Raw genomic sequence first — 20,132 nt, 5'->3', positions numbered from 1 at the left:
TTTTTCATTGTTTACCTACAAAAAAAAAACTCTATTTGTATTAATTTCAACCAAAAATGCATTTCTTATTCAATAGAGGTTTGCTTTATAAATTATACCTACAGTTTGATATGTTACTCTTGATGTTCTGTATATGTAGTTTCCAAATCAGATTTTTTCCAAAACTATTTTATGATTGAATTTGCCTTACTGGGCCCAAAAACTTATACATTTTGTTGTGTTGTTTTTTACCTTTGTCAAACTACATTTTAAAGTGTATCAAATCAGTTTCAACTTGTAAAATTAACTGATCAACATCATGTCCCAAACAGTATATATTTTAAATAACTAACTTCAGTATATTAGATACTTTCAAATGTCATTCAGATAAAGAATTAATAATATTGGCCCCAAAACAGAACCTTGGGGAATGCCACACGATTGTTCTGACAGAACATTGAGTGGAAAAAACTGAGAAACACTCAACAGGGTAAAATATACTCAAAATTATATAGTGTCTTTAAAAATATTGGCACACTTGGTCAATGTAAATATGTATAATAATTAGTCTTTTAAATTATAGATAGATGTAGATGATTTGTGTAAATGTACATGCAGAGCCCTCTTCTGGCCACTGGGTCACACTGTTAACCTGTGAGATCCTTTCTCTACTGAAATATTTCTCTCATTTTTATTTTCTGCTTAGTATTTTTTATATTTAGTTTTAATGGGGAAATACTTTTAACATTTTTTTTTCCTTTTATCAACAGCTTGAGCCCTAAATAACTGAAAAATCAAAATCCTTTTATTTTTCTGTTTCAGCTCAAAAGCAGCCACGAGCCTAAAGCCAAGAAAAGTCGTCGAACTCAGTCTGCTGAACCCAAAGAAGAATCCAGTGTAAGTTTAACATGACAACACTTACAATAATAAAACATTAGGCAATAACTTATAAAATCCATCTTATACCAGGACCTAGTGTTGTCATGGTACAAATATTTCTATACGTTCTTTTGATACCTAGATAATAATAAACAAGACTTATTTAGACAATAGAATGTGATTTTCAACATTAAATCTTAGTACTTTCTTTTCTTTTACCATGTGGTCTTATATGTGTGTAATCCTCAGTGGTCCAGACAGGTTCCATAGTGGTCCATGGGTGTATACTAGTCTATGTGCTCTTATACTTGTTCTAATACAGCTCAAGATCATTCTAAATCGAATCACGAAAGGTTCATTCTGTCCTGTGAATGACTTCTTTAGTATCAATACTTGTTCAAATGAGTATCTAGTTAAGAATCTGATTTTCAATACTTTTGCCAGGACCCAGAGCCAGAGATGGAGGCGGTGAGCTCGAGTCAGGAGGTCCCGGTCTCCTGTGGCTCTCAACAGCCGGAGAAGCTGTCCGTGTCGACTCAAACCAAGAAGGCAAACGCCAACTCCCCCCGCACGCTGCACCGCTCCACCCAGACCAGCAGCGACGGAGCCTGTCAGAACATGTGCCACGAGAAGTACACCAAAGTCTTCAACGACGTCAAGGAAATGATGAAGGCTGACAACAAGAGGGAGACTGAGAGGGTGGTCCGGGAAGCTCTCGAGAAGGTCTGCAATCACTTAAACGGCCTATATTACCCTATTTTGATCTACGTTATGTTGTTTGCACCTCATAAACAAACCTGGAGTTGTGTTTTGTTTCATTCACACGTTTAACACATAAACCCTGCAGATTTAATTCCTCTCTCAAACTGAAAAGACTCTGTGATGCCATGTGGTAATACAGGAAGTGCTTCATTATGTTTTTAAACTCCACACATGGTCACTAGACACTTATTTAGATAATTACAACCCTGGATTTGTCAGTCTCTACTTAACAAAAGGTAATAGGTAGCTGTCAACTTCAAAACTACCGCTTCATGACATGACATGGTGGAACAGAGTATTATAACACTAATAATAAAGGATCACTCAGACATGTGTGAATGAAACACAACCCCAGGTCTGTTTTTGAGGAGGTAATATAACCGCAATCTCTTTCCCCCTTGGGCGCTTACTAGGAACAACCCGTACGTATATTTCTAGGACGACCCATAGAGCATAACTGCATAAAGAAAACAGACTTCCACGAGTGATTATTAATGATTTTTACACTCATGAACTTAATTGTAACACAGACATATTTGGTATCTCTGGAAACCTTAGACTCTGAACTCTTCATTTATGGATGTTTAAATGTGATTCAACTCATTTATAGGTTTATAACAGCTCACTGAATATCAGAGTTTACCTGGTCAGGTGCAAAATCGAAAACAAAAAACTACTTTCAGCATCTGATATATGCATGTTCTGAGTACTATATTCATAAAAAAATAATAATAAAATATACTTTGTCAAAGTTTTTAAACAGATTTCATATCACCAGATACAATTTAGCCAAGTGTACACCTGTTTTTACCTGTTGTTCACCTGTGTGCACCTAATTCATTTTTTCCATTTAACTTATTCAACTCATTTAGCTTAATCAACTAATTTAGCTTATTATAATAATATAATAATAAAACTCTTCCCCGTCAGTGAGTGTTCAGTATTTGTCATCTTGATTACTTTCTCGTGCGCAGAGCTCTGCATAAACATTTGTTGCTGTAGCAATTCTGTCGTACATCGCATCTTGGGAAAAAAAGACTGAAATATTTCAAAGCACTAGCCTGAGCAACATCCAGATTTCAGGGCAATTTTGGTTCACAATCAAGTATAAAGTCCCTGATAGTTTGTTAGGATATCGCAGGACTCCACACAGACGCATCACTGGCCTTCTCACCTTTGTAAGTTTCCCTCTCTGAAAGTCCGTCGCTCTCGCAGTTTTCCACTTTATAATCAACTTCATCATCACTTTGAAATCTATAGAAGTCACTTTCTCTAAACTTATCCATAAAATACATCTGCTCCTCATTATTTCTAAAACTGTGCGGCGCAGTGCTGCAATCTCTCCATTGCACATGTTTCGTGTTGTGTTTTTCCGGAAGCTACAATCGTCACTACTTCGATTAACTTTGGAAAAAATCGGGGAAAACGCATCTTTGAATCCTATTGGTTAGCCTAGTGTGGGTTGTAGTGGCCCCGACCTATCGGAGCCTCTGTTTACATGTGAAAAACCAGAATCGTTTCTAATGGTCGTCAAATCACGTCTTTAGTGACACAGCGGAGGTGTCAAAAGACAAGAAACGGAGGGGATCGTCAAATGTCGTCTTCATGCGGGAAAGAGTTAAAGCTCACAAGAGTCAATTTTGTGTAATAAAGGACCTTTAAATATAGCTTTTGGGAAGGAACATCAAAATCTGCTGTCACTATGAAAATCTGCCATGTTTTTGTTATTTGTTGTTATGATAATTGAGAGTAAATATATGTATGAGTATATTAGAAAGGTTTTTAATTGAAACTTTAGTAAGCAGTGAGTTTGTGTTTGTCTCAGCTGCGAGCGGAGATGGAGGAGGAGAAGCGTCAGGCGGTGAGTAAAGCTCTGAGCGGGGCCCAGGCCGAGATGGACAGAAAGTGTAAACAGGTGAAAGAGAAATGCAAAGAAGAACTGGTGGAGGAGGTCAAGAAACTGGTGTCACAGCACAAACAGCTCATCTCCCAGACCAAGAAGAAGCAGTGGGTCAGTACAACACAACAACTACACTACACTACAGCTACACTATAACTATAACTATACTATGACTACTCTATAACTACACTACAACTACAGCTCACCTACTACTCTACAGTTCCACTACAGCTACACTACAGCTACACTACAACTATAACTACCCTACACTGTAAACTACTCTACAGCTACACTACAACTACACTACAGCTACACTACAACTATAACTACCCTACACTGTAAACTACTCTACAGCTACACTACAACTACACTGCACTACAGCTACACTACAACTATACTATGACTACACTACAACTACACTACACTGTAACTACACTACACTACTAACACTACTACACTACAACTACACTACATACTACTAACTACAACAACTACACTACAACTACACTATACACTGCAACTACACTATACACTACAACTACACTATGACTACACTACAACTACACTACAGCTACACTACAACTATACTATGACTACACTATAACTATACTAGAACTACACTACAACTGTAACTACACTACACTATAACTACTCTACACGCTACATGACAACTACACAACATCTACACTACAACTACATTATAACTACACTATAACTATACTACAATTATACTATGACTACACTATACACTACAACTACACGACAACACTGCAACTACACTATACACTACAACTACACTTATGACTACACTATAACTATACTATGACTACACTATACACTAAACTACACTATAACTACACTACAACAATACTGCAACTACACTATGACTACACTACAACTGCACTAAACACTACAACTACACTATGACTACACTACAACTACACTATACACTACAACTACACTATGACTACACTACAACTACACTATACACTACAACTACACTATGACTACACTACAACTACACTACAACTACAACTACACTATGACTACACTACAACTACACTATACACTACAACTACACTATGACTACACTACTACAACTACACTACAACTACACTACACTACACTACAACTACACTATGACTACACTATACACTACAACTACACTATACTACACTACAACTACACTACACTACAACTACACTATGACTACACTATAACTACACTAAACAGTACAACTACACTATGACTACACTACAACTGACACTACTACACTAACTACACTATGACTACACTACAACTGCACTAAACACTACAACTACACTATGACTACACTATACACTACAACTACACTATGACTACACTACAACTACAACTACTATACTACACTACAACTACACTATGACTACACTACAACTACACTATACACTACAACTACACTATGACTACACTACAACTGCACTACTGTATACACTACAACTACACTATACACTACAACTACACTATGACTACACTACAACTGCACTACTGTATACACTACAACTACACTATACACTACACTTACACTATGACTAAACTACAACTACATTACAACTACACTATGACGACACTACAACGGCACTACAGCTACACACCATTTAACATTTATGTATTCACAAAGGATTTAAATCATATTTTTGTTCAACTTTGTGGTTTATAGTAACTTCAAGTCAGTTAGTCAAGCTCCCAAGCCCTTCTTCATTCATATCAATTTGTTTAGTTTTTTTTTGTTTTTAATTTTAACAAAGTGCTGATGTTGTGCCTCACTTATACCAATCTGTTTAATTCAGGAGGATTTGAACCAAGCTCACAGTTAATCATATTGAACTAGTCACAGCCGTTTATTTTTAGCACGTCTCTCAAATAGAAGACAATTTATCCTAAAATCACTGCGTATGACTCAGAATCAAATCTGTCACTTCAGATTAAAAGTGTTTTTAGTTCTTCGTTGAGTAATTAATCTGAAATCTACAATCTTCCTCATGAACATTTCTATGAAACATGAACTCTTGTAAGATGCCATTAAAACAGTAAGAAATGTTCTTGATCAACTGCAACCAGTAACATAAAGTCTTACTACATCAGTTTATATGTCCAAGGATATCGGCTGCTGTTTTTCAGGATTGACCCCAATATCCGATATTCACCCTCTAGTTTTGGGGTGAAACAGTGACTTACAAGATGGTTTTTATAAATCATATTTCTGTTTTTTTTTATCTAAAACTTGAATTGAGATTTTGAGATTTTCTACAGGGAATAATCTCCGCTCCAAAGCACACAGCAAATCCACTCTCACCTTCACCGAGGACACTAACTGAAGTACTCTGGATGTCCTCACTTCTCCACGCTGCTGTTTCATAATTCATAAATCCATAAACCCACTGAGCAGCGTATCACAGTAGAACTCATATCTGCGTCACTGTTTCAGAGATGTATTTTCTTCGCTAAAGCATTAACTCCACTGCCCGACATGTAAACACCGAGCGCTGTGTGATGATGTCATCAGGCCGTGGCTCAGGTTGTACAGGTGTGAGTGCAGAACATAGAACCCACAGCAGTCGTACTTGAACACAGCACGGTTCTAAAGGTGTGTACTTTCTGTTTGGTCCTTTGTTGTACTTAAGCGTGTACTTCTGGTTGCAGTGCTATAACTGTGAGGAGGAGGCCATGTACCACTGCTGCTGGAACACGTCCTACTGCTCCATCAAGTGTCAGCAGGAGCACTGGCACGCTGACCACAAACGCACCTGCCGCCGGAAGAGATGAGCAAGACCCACCCTCAGCCCCGCCCCTGACACGCCCCCAACCCACAAGACCCGCTCCCCAAAACACAACGCAGCACACCATTGGTCGCTTCCCTCTGAGAGCTCTGTCATTCACGCCTCCTCATGTCCTGGAAAAAACTGTCTGGACCCCACACGTTTTGCTTACGAAGAGCTTTTTTTGTTGTTCCTTTTTCATATTTAATATAACCTTTGTTTTGTTTAAAGTTTCTATATTTGCTGAACATTTTGCTCGAAAAGCGAATGCAGAGGAAGCTTTTGTTGTACGGAAAGATTGTGGGAGAATTGTGTTTATTTAAGCGTGCCGTAACAGACGAGCATTACGTGAATCCGTTTTATTATATGTGAATTTTTAAAAATCACCTTTTCTTACTGTAAATGCTACACGGTTCATCTTAAAACCTTAGCACTATCTAGCATTCGACTAGCTTTGCTTTCTTAAAAATTCTGAAAAATTCAAAAAGATGTAATGAAATATGTAATTTACTGACGTTTACCCCTTTTGGTCAGAAGCACCTTTTATTGTTCTACCTAAAATTAAAGTCGCTTATTTCTAGGCCTGTCACGATAACTAACTTGAAATGTGATATATTTCTGATTTAATACAATAAACAATAATATTTACTAATTTATACCACTGCTACAAAAACCCAAAAGCAGATTTATCTTCTAAATTGACAATATTGTTAAAATAAACTGCAGTAAATAAAGAGCAGAATGAGATACTTCAGTACTTAGTTTGCATCTGTAATGAGTCATGACAAAAACTACCCAAAAATGTCTCAGTAGTGCAAAGAAAATATTACACGATAAATATTGAACCCAAATATATTTCCAGCTTTTATGTATGATGAAACTATGAGTTGTTGTAGTAATTATGGTGACAGGCCTTCGTATTGGGAACAGGGTTACAAAGTCGGTTTCAAAAGACACTGACGAAACGAATCTTCCACATGCTAGGACTCCAACAAATAATCATTTATGCACATTTTAAACACAATGGAATCATTTTCTGAATTTGGTAAAACTTTAGGAATTTTTGTAAAAATTTTAATGGGTCATGAGGTTGTTTTTTTTTGTTTATTATAATTATGAAATAAATTTTTTAATATTTTAAATTTATACACTGTAAATTTTGGGCGTAAAGGTGCACTGTGTAACTTTTGTAGTGGAGTATGTTTCCATGGAGATGGTATTGTGTTGCAATATCCCAGTATGGCATTAAATGTGTCTGCATTTGCTCAGTAACATGGATTTTTACTGAAAAACTTCTGTGCCTGGGCTCGCTTCTCCACAGATCTGACATGTAACTTGACCCTGTGGTGTCACTTGTCGTCTCTGTGGGGATAAATAAAGTGTAATGCCATACTGTGACAGGTGACATACCTTTCATTAGAAAAGTTACACTGTGAACCTTTAAATGAATCAATTATTTTGTCTTGATTTTCCACCTTAAGTGTCCACCAAATTTAAAGCTGCATTGTGCAACTTTTCTGGTGGAGGGTCTGTCAGGTTTTCTCCATGGAGGTGTTATTGCTTTTTCTGAAATGTTTCACAGTATGGCATTAAACCTTTTTATCTTCATGCAGACCAAACTAGGCAGAGTTCCAGGTCAGGTCTGTGGAGAGGCGACTCCGCTCACAGTTAAAACGCCTGTTTTTCTTTGTATTTTTGAGCTCTAAAACCGCCTGTAATTGAATAGATGTAAAGTAGGGCTGTTTAATGTCACACTGTGGAACATTTCAGGCAGAGCAATGACAGATCCATAGAAACAAGAAGATGACGGACCCCCAACCGAAAGTTCAGTAGTGCAGCTTTAACTAGACTGTCAACAAAGTCGATTAACTCTTTTGTTCTTCTTTAGAGCAGTGAAAGAAACTACCTTAACATATTTTTGAACTTTTTTGGACTTGTTTAGTTTGTTTTTTTTCTACTGTCTGATCCTTTCTTCCGCTCTCCTGAGGTGCAAAAAACTGTGTATATTTTCCAAGCGTCTCGTGTCACTTTTCTATAGTGCTGTTTCTCCGATGAGGTGAGTTGCTATGATGACTTTTTCACTGCTAATGCTGTTGTTAATGGTCAGTGACTGTCTTTTACTTTCTCCTTCACCACCGTGTTAAATGCATGTCCAAAATTCTCACATTTTTAATTCACTTTATAATAAAATAAAATAAAAAACACGTGAAAAATGACGGATGGACCAGTATAAAACTTGATGCAAATGTAAAAATCAAAATGTGAAATATGGACCTCTTTTTCTAGCTTAAAAGGTCAGATTTGAAGATTTTCATTGCAAAGTTTTTCTCAGTTATGAAGTTGATGACTGAACAGAGGAAATGTCTCACGTTTTTGTTGCATTCTGTCGTTTTGAAAAAATAATGATCGTATAATCTTGAATAGAACACTGATTATTTCCTCTTTTGATAGTCTCATTACACTAATTATTGACAGTTTTTGAAAATGTATTATAAAAAAAGTTTAAAGTGCATATGACAGGTTAGTGTTTTAAAAATGCATTTTTTAAGTTATTTTTTTAATTCTGTTGAAGTTTATGATTTTACCTCCTGGACATACAGCATTTACGACATGCAGAGGGTTAGTTCCGGTCTGTTACCGAGCAACCAAAATGTCAACAAGGGCCAAAACCTACACTAGTCTAAATAACACAATATTACAGTTAGGATTAGACTAATAATAGAAATAAAAAATTTAAATTATATCTGCATTTTCAATAGAATTTTCAGTTTTAGAACTCAACGCTGCTTCTTGTATTTTTGTAATTTACTTTTCCACTTTTTTCAACTTTTAAAGATGCATTGCGTAACATTTCTAGTGGAGAGCCCACCTGCAAATGTTATTACTTTGTCGAGAATGTCCCACAGTATAGATTAAACCCATCTATCATGAGTCAGATCTGTGGAGAGTCGCCACAATTCACAGAAAGATTTCATGTATTTTTGAGAAATAGAAACACTTGTAATAAATAACTGCGATGGAAACGTTTAATGTCATACCACGGAACATTCCTGGCAACGCAATAATATCTCCATGGAAACCCTCCACCAGAAAAGTTACTTTTTACTGGTGATGATAAATATTTACTACAGGTACGATTCCACCAACGCAAGGACAAAACGTGAAAACTTGTCATATGCATTTTAACAAAATAAACAATACAGAACATATTATCATTGAAAACTACGCCACCATTTGTTGTTTTTTTTTGCTTTTATTTTCTAAAACACCAAATTTCTGTTAACACATGTTCTCCTCTGACATATTATTGATCTTTATCTTTGTTTTCACTGTTGCACTAAATGTAAATACTCATTCTTTTCTCAATATTTTCAGACATTTTACGTGATGGTTGGTTCTCATTTTGTACAAAGTTGATTCTGTAAATATTATCAGCTTGGTCTCTGAGTCACTTTCTACATTTGTTTTACTTCCAGGTTACAAATCTGCTCTATGTAATTTATTATTTATCATAACTAATATTATGTTTTGAGTCGCTTCTGTCAAGAAAATGAGAAATTTCACAGCCAAATCATTTCAATATTGTTTTTTTGTCTATTCATTTTTACCTCAAGTACCTCAAGTGTCCACAGTGTAAAGCCGCCCATGCCAAGTATCAGTTCTTAAAGTTTTGTGCAAAATTGACTTTTATTTCGAGCTTTTAATCGCATTAGAGTTGCTTCTGTTCTCAGTTCCTCTCTCGGAGTTGTATTTAGAGTGATTCATGTATGTTTGAATTTTATTCTCCTGTACTCTTTACTTACTTTCTTCTACAATTATTATTTTTTTAATTGGTGATATGTGTTAAAAAAAAAAAAATCCCACTCCTTGCTCGCGTAATGTGCAGCTATCCATGTTTTTGTTGTCGTTTGTCTTGTTGGGAATCGGCTCCCAATGGGCTCCGCAATTTTTCCAGCCCAGAAGTGTAAAATAATGTCAAATAAATATTGGGATTGAACAAAGATCCACAGGTGTCATAGGCATAAGCACAATATATGTTCTTTAAAGCTAATATCATCTTATCTCTCTCCAATGCCGTTTACAACAAGATTCATTCACTCAGTTTCTAGTACATTCTGTTGTTTTTCTCTCCTTGTGACTCAGAGGCCATGGTATATTTTTTTATATTTGTCCATCCAGTCTTTACCGTGTCCCAATACTTTGCGCTGTAATAACTGCATGTCAAAAACTCTGTGAATCTCCCTTCTTTCTAACTTGTAAAAACTCCAGAAAATGCAAAATGACAATGATTTTTTTTACGCCCCAAATAAAAAAAATGCGCTTTTCCAGAAATTTGACAAAGAATTGTATGAGGAAAAATCCCACAGATCTGAACTCTTGGGCCACGTTTTGTTCTGTCCATATGTAAATGGTTTATTGTGGCTTAACATTTTCTACGCTCCTCACATTTTTGATGCTTTAGCTAGCAATATGTATATAATATATTATATGTGCTAACATGGAGGAAATAAATGTACCCATGATCAGAAATACTGCTTTTTGGTTTGGTTTGGTTTTTTTGCATGTTGTTCACATGACACAATTCAATGTCATTGCACTTTAGATCATTGTTTGGGAATCAGGTTTTGACATTATCCCTCTCAGGCTCAAATTAAGTTTTAGTAACAGGAAAAATCTGATATTTGGGGAAAATGATCATATGGGGTAGTAATATACAATCCAGACTTTCTTTTTGAGAGAGACCTTCACATGCAATGCATTCTGGGATGTTGCGAATTTGGCCCGGTGTGGTAAATTAACACTGAAGACTGAAAATGATATGAACAATAACTTTATGTGTAAAATACTTTTCATAACAATGAAAACATAAAGCACAGTGTAACAGCTTTACAGTGGCAGAACAACATCACTTTTTCATGTGGTGCTCCAAGAAACAATTTCTATCCTTTGTAAACAACAAAAGTACTTTGCACTTCTGGCAGGTCGTTTGCATGTAGTCATTCTTACACAGTCTGCATCATCCATGTTTATCAGCATTGATGGGAACAAAAGGCTCCTGAGTAAAAAAGGCTCATAAAATATGGATTTGGAGTCAGTAGGTAATTGGCATTTAGCTGTTGCAAATCTGCAACACCTGCCTGAAGAGGGTTGAAGTAATGCAAGATGCTCATATGACACTATTTTCTGATCTGTGTTTTGAATGTTTCCTCATCAAAAACAGACCTGGGGTTGTGTTTTGTTTCATTCACACATGTTTGAGTGTCTCTGGAAGTCTGTTTTTGAGGAGGTAACATTATAACATGTCTTAAAGCTCACAACAGTCACTTTTGTGTCATATAGGGCCTTGAATTACAAAAAACACTGGACTTGATGGACAGTGTTGGGAAGGTGACTTTTAAAATGTATTCCCCTACAGATTACAGATTACATACCCCAAAATGTAGTTTGTAATGTAATCCATTAAATTACTTAAAGTGAGTAAAGTCACCTGAATACTTTGGATTACTTGATTTGCTGTAGAGAAACAAAGACGAGGAAATCTTCACATAAGAAGTTTTGTCTGATAAAAGAAAATAAAAAGTCCAGACTTTGCTGAACCAAATTAAAAATATTATTGATAGAAGACGAGGAGACACGTCCACACAGCAGGATTTATTTAGTCCTGTTAAATCCTGTTTTAGACCTGGTTTAGACGAGGTTTAATCTTGGTTTAGACCTAGTTTGGACCTGGTTTAGACTTGGTTTAGACCTGGGTTTAGACCTGGTTTTAGACCTGGGTTTAGACCAGGGTTTAGATCAGGTTTAGACTTGGTTTTAGACCTGGTTTAGTGTTCGGCAATGAGTGGAATTACCGAAGAAAAAAAAGAAAAAAAAAAGGAATAGCCCAAAATGTGAAAACAGGAAAATCCCGCCATGTAATCCATTTATTTCAACCAAGTAACTGTAATCCAATTACCACTCACTGAAACAGTAACTGTAACTGAATACAGTTACTCATCATTTGTACTCTGATTACGTAACGCCAGTACATGTAATCTGTTACTCCCCAACACTGTTGATGGACATGTTTGGATAATAGTGGTGGGACTTGTAAGTCGTGACTTGAGATGTGATTTGATAAAATGGACTAAGACTTTCGACCACAGACTGTATATATGAGTGGACAGATCGAACGCTGAAGCCGTTGTGTGCCAAATAGGAAGTTCTCCAGGAGACTCTTCTGGCTCCTTCTGGCTCCTTCTGGCTCTGGCTCCAATTGACTTATATTAGGATCTTGTGGCTCCTCTCTCTGTAACTGCTGCTGTGAGGCTCCTCATTTTGATATTAAAATGTTCATATTAACCTTCTCTACATGATCCTGAATTATTTTTATTTTATTTTATTTTTTTTTTGTCCGTCAAAAAAAATCCTATCATAACATAAACCCTGGCTCCAAATTCGCTTCATTTAAACGGCGCTTTGTCCACTTCTTTATACAGTCTGTGACCAGTGTTGGGGAGTAACAGATTACATGTACCGAAGTTACGTAATCAGAGTACAAATTATGAGTAACTGTATTTAGTTACAGTTACTGTTTCATTGAGTGGTAATTGGATTACAGTTACTTTGCTGAAATAAGTGGATTACACGGCAATATTTTCCTGTTTTTACATTTTGGCCTATATCCCCCCCTTTTTTCTGTAATTCCACTCATTGCCGGACACTAAACCAGGTCTAAACCAGGTCTAAACCATGTCTAAACCAGGTCTAAACCAGGACTAAAACCAGGTCTAAAACCAGGTCTAAACCATGTCTAAACCAGGATTTAACAGGACTAAACCATGCTGCGCAGACCTTGTCTCCTCCTCTTCTATCAATAATATTTTTTAATACGTTAAGGAAAGTCTGGGCTTTTTATTGTCTTTTATCAGACAAAACATTTTATGTGAAGATTTCCTAGTCTTTGCTTCTCTACAGCAAATCAAGTAAAGTAAAGTAATCCAAAGTATTCAGATTACGTTACTCACTTTAAGTACCTTAATGGATTCCGTTACAAACTACATTTTGAGGTATGTAATCTGTAATCTGTAGGGGAATACATTGTAAAAGTAACACTCCCAACACTGTCTGTGATCACGACTCTATTTGGACTTGAGGGCCAATGACTTGCGCGGATGGTGACCTGAAGGGCCGCGCAGGTTCTGAGGCCAGTGATCAGGTCGATTCATGCGCCTAAGTAAAGATGACAGAAAACACTACAGACTCTTGTGTTCAGCGGCTAATATCTCTTTTAAAAACTCAAAACCTCCCCGACGGGACTTTAGATAAATGTAAGTTAGTTTTCGTGTATTGCAGCGGTGAGTTCTTCCCACAGAAGCTCAACAAGTTAGAAATATCATCTTGAAGCACAACACGTGTTTGGTTCAGCGGCTAGCAAAGACGCTATTCATCCACCGACAACAAACCGAAGACTTTTTTTTTTTTTTTTTTTTTTGAACAAGCCGAAGACGAGCTTTGCACATCAGGGACAGACAGAGCTCACGATATGGTAACTGCTGCAACAAGTTTACCATTTCAACATCTGCCTTGTGTAGCGCAGCTCATGCTACACGACGAGTTACTGCAGGACTTTCCTGGTGGTGGATTTGAGATGCCTTCAGCAAAATGCCACAGATAAGTGGGGCATTTCAAGCACAGACTCCAAATACATCAGAGCACAACAAGTAGACCGTGGCCTGAAGGAGGAAACACTTGTTCAGGATGTTGGAATTCAACCCTGGAAATGATCAAACGGATCCAACACAACAAGGAGCCACTGAGGACAACACAACCTGTCCCTGTTAACAGCAGCAGGATATGACAAGCTGGAAAAGCCAGAGATGCTGCTTGAGCCTTGCAGGTGAGCTGTTAGTGTTGTTATTATTCTAATGTTGTTGTCAGTTTTTAATGATGTGATATATGTTCTTGTTTGTACACCTTAGGTACATCACAGAGCTCCTTGTGGGAAAAGTCTGTGCCCTGCTCTGTTGTGATGCCTGCTCTGTTGTGATGCCTGCTCTGTGCCATCTTCTGCGAACAATGGAGGTGTCAGAAGTTGATGCAGCTTTCATACTTCGTTTCAAAGCTGCATTTACGAAGGGTCTCAACAAAAGAAAAGAAAACATGAACCTGGCCTGGCTAAAGGTAGCAACAGCTTTAGATCTTCGCTCTGAGGACCTCCGATGCCTACCACGGAAGAAAGGGCAGCAGTGTGGCAGACTTTGAGTGACTTGCTTCAGCAAGATGCACCTGAACCCCAGGGGCCCATGGGTGGAACAGAGCAAGAACCACCACCAAAAAAGATGTCTCTCCTGCTCATGGAGTCAGAATCAGAGGATGAAGCCACAGACAATGAATGCTCTTGAGAGGTACAAGGCGGAGTCTTCTGTGAGGACACATGTCCTTGGAGTGGTGGAGTGGTGGTCAGCACATAGTGGTGCCTACAGTAAAATGGCACATTTTGCACAGAAGTACCTGCTGCCCCTGTCTCCCCTGAGCCTTGTGAAAGACCTTTTTCATTGGCAGGCCACATTGTACAAAAAGAGATCAGCAGTGTCATCTGAAAATGTCAAAAAGCTTGTGCCTAAGCAGCTGGTTAAAGGAAGAGTAAATGCAGACATGTACGAGTGCACTTTGACTTGCTTCATGTTTAGTGTAATGTTTAATTTTGTATCCATGTACATGAGCCTCTTGTTTTTTGCACTTTTGAGAATATTCTTGCTACACTGTTCCCATGTTTTGAGCAGATACTTGACATAAACTCATGAAAAACATTTAACAAATGTCAATAATATAACTTTCTGACAATAAATTGTATTTTAAAATATTTGGGTCTTTTTTTGAAGATTAACTGTGATTAATCATGATCAAATTCTTGATCAAAATTCTAAAGTGTAATTAATCTGATCTTAAAAATGAATCATTTGACAGCACAAATACTGATATGATACAAAACATAATACTGATATAAATATACTGACAAAATAACTTAAGTACTTTTAAATCTTAATTCTTTCTGTTCTGATTTTTAATCATTCAAACTAAGATCTTGACACATTTAAAAAGGAAAACAATATTTCTAAAACTCATAAATACTAATATATAAATATTCCATGACTTTTTAAGTATAATTTAAAGTCATATAAATTGCAAAATCTAATCTATATTTGGTACTTTGGTTTAAAGACTTAAAATGACTTGAAGCTCAAAGCAGACGACTTGGACTTATGGACTTATGGGCCAGTATCTCAAAACTCGACTTGGACTTTCCTGTATTTGACTTGGACTTGACTCGGACTTTTGGACTTGGGACTTATCGGCCAGTGGCTCAAAACTCAACTTGGACTTTCCTGTCTTTGACTTGGGACTTGACTTGGACTTGAGACTTGCAAAAAAAAAAGACTTAGTCGTACCTCTGTTAGGTACATTATAATTGGTCACATTTTTCTATAATCACACCAGCAAACCTGTGGGTCAGTGGATCTGATGACTCAACCTTCAATGTTCATGTCAAGAGCTGGAATTGAACCACCAACCTTCAGATCAGTGGGCGAATGCTCTACCAACTGAGCTACTGCCGCACATAACACAATCAGAAAACAGACTGAGCCTCACATGAATTTCTGATTTGGAGATTTAAACCTAAAACACCTCTGATCTGAACGTTTCTCCCTAAACCCCAGCACCTGCACCAGTCATGAGTCAGTGCTAGTGCAGCCTCTGCAGCCTCTGCAGCTCAGGGAGGAACTCTGGAGCTTCTGAATTTTCACATGAACCGTGGAGGCTCATCTATATGCAGGTGTCGGCGCTGGTAACCCAGATGTACTTAACCTTTTTTAAAATCACTACGAGCACAGACTTCATACAGTTCCTTTAAAGGTGCACAGTGTAACTTTCCAGGTGGTGGGTCTGTTGTTGTTTTGCCTGGAATTTTTCACAGTGATATTTAACTCATCTATTTCCATGGAGACAATCAGTTTACATGTCCAGTCTGTGGAGAAGTGAGCCTGTTTACGGTAGAATGCTTATTTTTCACTGATTGTAAAAAACACTTATAGTTAAATGAAAAGCAAATGTAATGCCATACTGCGGTACATTCCAAGGAAAACAATCTCCCTCTGGCAAATCTCCATGGACAGAACCAGCCCCACTCCAGCCCAAAATCAACACGACATCACACTTTTCTTTCAAAACAGTTGAAATATTTATTTATCAACTCAAATAAGACATTTTATAAAACGGGCGACATCTGCTGATAAGATAAAGAGAAAACTATGAGAAAAGTGCTTTTTTTTCTTTCAAAATAAAATCCACAAAACATTCCACTTCTGAAAGGCCCTCGTCACCTTTGACCTCTCCAAAGTTTCTTTAAAGGGCGTCCGCTTCCTCTTCCTGTTATGACATCATCGTGTAGTCCTGACGTGGAGATAAACAGTTTCTGGGTTTTCATTTCATTTCATTGTTCATTTTGCATTTGTCATAAGTGGAGTTTAAAATAAAAGTCGAACTATGGCAGCCCTAAAGGGTCAAGATTCAGATCATTTAAAAAAAACACAATTCAAAAGCAATTTCTACGACAAATTAAAGGACAGTTTTTTCCACAACATCTTATTTCGACGATAAATAATACATTACTAAGCTTTAAAAATATCTGTGGAGTAACTTAAAGGAACTGTATGTAGATTTAGATTTTAAAATCCCATGACACTAATTTCTGATCTATGTGAGTTCATCCCTCAAACAGAAAACACTCTGTTCCACCTCGTGATGTCATGTGGTAATACAGTGTGTTTTTAAACTCCACACACCTTCACTAGAATCATTTGGACTGTTTCATCCCCGGGGTTTGCCAATCTTTAGTGAGCAAAGGAAAAAGGAGCTGTTAACATGAAAACTACCACTTCATGACATCACAAGGTGGAAGAGAGCATTTTGAGCTTTGGGGATGTAAACAAATATCAAAGAATTGTGTGAAAGAAACAAAACAACTCCAGGTGTGTTTTCGAGGAGGTAACAACATTCTAACATGCCTAAAAGCTCACAAGAGTCAATACTGAATGTTATAGGAGCTTTAAATTTGATCGTGACCTATTTGAGTCCCAAAATATGATGTAGACATGTTCAAATCAAATATAACTTCTGCTGATAACTATTGTAATGCTGCTTTATTCTTAAGAGCCCAGGCTACGAATGATGTCACAGATATAAAGGGGCAGTCAGTGTGTGTGTGTGTGTGTGTGTGTGTGTGTGTGTGTGTGTGTGTGGACTCCTGGAAGTATCTTGGAACACTCATTGTTTCAAAATTTGAGCTTTGACAATAATCGTGCTGCTGTGTGTAAAAGAGGCACCGGCGTCGTCATTGTCTGAGGAACAATGATGACACTGTTTTATAAAACGTTTATAGAATCAGTTTTCATTGGTCTCATGGTTTGGGAGCGTCTCTGCTAAAAAAAACAAGAGCTCCCTGAATCAGTCGGTTAAATGGACGTGAGGTGATTGTTCATCCTCAGAGCCGCCTGGACTTTTTGTACTCAAGACACTTACAGAGGACGTCCCAGAGGATTATAAAAGACGTGCAACACTCACTAAACTCACAGTTTCAGCTGCTTCTCTCTGGTCAGACGCTTTTAGTCCCAAGATCTTGAACAAATCGTTTTAAAAGGAGCTTCGTTCCGGCTGCTGTCATACTTATGAATAAATTGTAATCTATTTATCTATTGAATTTAGTACGTTTGTCTTGGAAAAATCATGTATTTTTAAATATTTATTGCAAAGCGTGATGGATGAATTTAACTAATTGTTTATTCTGCACTGGAGTCTAGTCCTGTAGTCTGGTCCTGGAGTCTGCTGTAATCTATTTAACGCTCAATTTTAGTACATTTATCTTGGAAAAAATGTTTTATTTTTATATATTTAATATTTATTGTGATTTTAGTCAAGCGTGATGGATGAATTTAACTAACTGTTTATGGAACAAACCATTCTGCACTGGAGCTCTGTAACATTTTATTTAGTAATTGTGTTTTTATCTGCAAAACAAATTTACCTATGGGTACAAATAAAGCAACTTAACCTAACCTAACCTACATAAAGTTCCTTTAAACCAGATGAAAACACTGTCATTTCCCTTTTCCGCCACTAGAGGTCAGAGTATAATCACAAACTTAACATTTGTACTGTTGAGAACGTAACAAGTCTTGCTGTTCGTTGAATTGAACACATATTTATTTCTATACAGCTAAGAAAAAGTATCATGTCCCACTCTATGATTATCTGAAATTTTGTCCCCACAGGGCTCCCATAGATCCTCACAAACATCTTTTTTTGCCACTCTACAACAGACAAAACCAAAGTCCTGAATCTGATTGACACTTGACGCTTCCATATAAAATCCTTTATGATACTAAGTCATTAATAAACTCTTTAAGTCCGTAACAGACCTGATGTAATTGCTCCACTCAAGTTAAAACAAAGCATTTCCTTATATTAGTGAATACTCAAGAGCCACATTTTTAAACGTGTCCTCATACATTTTTACAGAGAAGCAAAATAAATAAAATCGTTTCATTTTCGTTTTTGTACATACTTACATGAGTTAAAGGCTGTGGCAGTCTGTGACACGGGTGCACCATGATACCAGGTTATTCCAATGTAAAAAGTTGAAAACAAAAGCGCCGTACCTTTCCACATTGTATCAAAAGATATTTAAAAAACATACAATCTGTACGCATATTTTTGACCGTAAAATTGTAAAAATACATTAACTTGAAACAGAACAAGCATGTGAGGATATGACACGCGTTTCAAAGCACAATATTTGCCACGATTGTCCGTCAAATGTTCCTGTAAACATCAGTCTGAAACCTGGGCTGAGATTTGCCGTTACTCCGTTTTACTGCAGTTGGGGTGTTGTATGGAGCCTGACAGACAAAACTCTGGGCGTGTATTTTGATAGGCAAAGCGGCAGGAGGGTTGACGGGGGGCAAAGAGGTCTGTTGTCCCAGGCCTCGGGGTCTTAGGGGCCCAGAATTGGAACCTCCACATATGAATTAATATTAGATGTGAGTTTTCTTGCCCCAGGTCTGCAAAAGCGCTAAAGTCCTTCATTCCTTTTAAGTTTCATAGGACGTTAAGAGAATCGATCCAATCTATGTCCCACCACTTTTACTTTAATTTGTCCTTAAAAGTGAAAAGCCACGTTCTGTTATAATATTTAAAAACGTGATTGTTTTCAAATTCTGTCCCATTCGAGATTGTCTATAACTTCACAGCTCCAATTATCTCAGCTTCCAGTAAATCCACAATGCAGAAAAGGTTTCTTCTTTTTGCAAAATTGTCTCTTTTAGTTATGTATGGAAAAGCTTCTCCTTATAGTTATTTCCCAAAGGTAGATCCTCTTGGACCAATCAGAAACCAATAATCCAAAAGGGGGCGGGGCTTATGTGGTTGTACTGGTTAAATCCATTTGCATCCAGGGGCAGTGTTTGCGTTCACTGGTGCTTCCTGTAATCTCACACCTGTACTATCCTTACACTGGAGTCTAGTCCTCGAGTCGAGTCCTCTAGTCTGCTGTAGTCAGGTCCTGGAGTCTGGTCCTGGACTCTCTTCTTGTAGTCTAGTCCTGTAGTCTGCAGTAGTCTGGTGTAGTCCAGTAGTCTGGTCCTGTGCAGTCTGGTCCTGCAGTCTGGTCCAGTAGTCTGGTCCTGTAGTCTGGTCCTGTAGTCTGGTCAGTCTGGTCCAGTAGTCTGGTCCTGTAGTCTGTAGTCTGGTGTGCAGTCTGGTGCAGTCTGGTCCTG

At 37.4% G+C, this 20,132-nt stretch overlaps 1 protein-coding gene across 2 annotated transcripts in view; it reads left to right on the top strand.

The window, feature by feature from the left end:
* The window catches only part of zmynd11 (zinc finger, MYND-type containing 11), a 37,385-nt gene extending 26,537 nt beyond the window's left edge, over positions 1–10,848 (top strand). For both annotated transcript variants that reach the window (XM_055151522.1, XM_055151521.1), the window contains exons 13-16: positions 802–876; positions 1,303–1,581; positions 3,446–3,631; positions 6,203–10,848. In XM_055151522.1, the coding sequence (XP_055007497.1) occupies positions 802–876; positions 1,303–1,581; positions 3,446–3,631; positions 6,203–6,325 (663 nt within the window). In that variant the 3' untranslated portion in view covers positions 6,326–10,848. The remainder of the gene's footprint in view (positions 1–801; positions 877–1,302; positions 1,582–3,445; positions 3,632–6,202) is intronic.
* Positions 10,849–20,132: the final 9,284 nt, after the last annotated feature.

This window comes from Boleophthalmus pectinirostris, unplaced genomic scaffold (genome assembly GCF_026225935.1).
Source record: "Boleophthalmus pectinirostris isolate CB_2022bp ecotype Guang Dong unplaced genomic scaffold, ASM2622593v1 HiC_scaffold_16, whole genome shotgun sequence".
In the NCBI taxonomy this organism is placed as follows: Eukaryota; Metazoa; Chordata; class Actinopteri; order Gobiiformes; family Gobiidae; genus Boleophthalmus; species Boleophthalmus pectinirostris.
The sequence above is the reverse complement of the archived record's forward strand: the minus strand, read 5'-3'. Positions and strand labels throughout refer to the sequence as shown.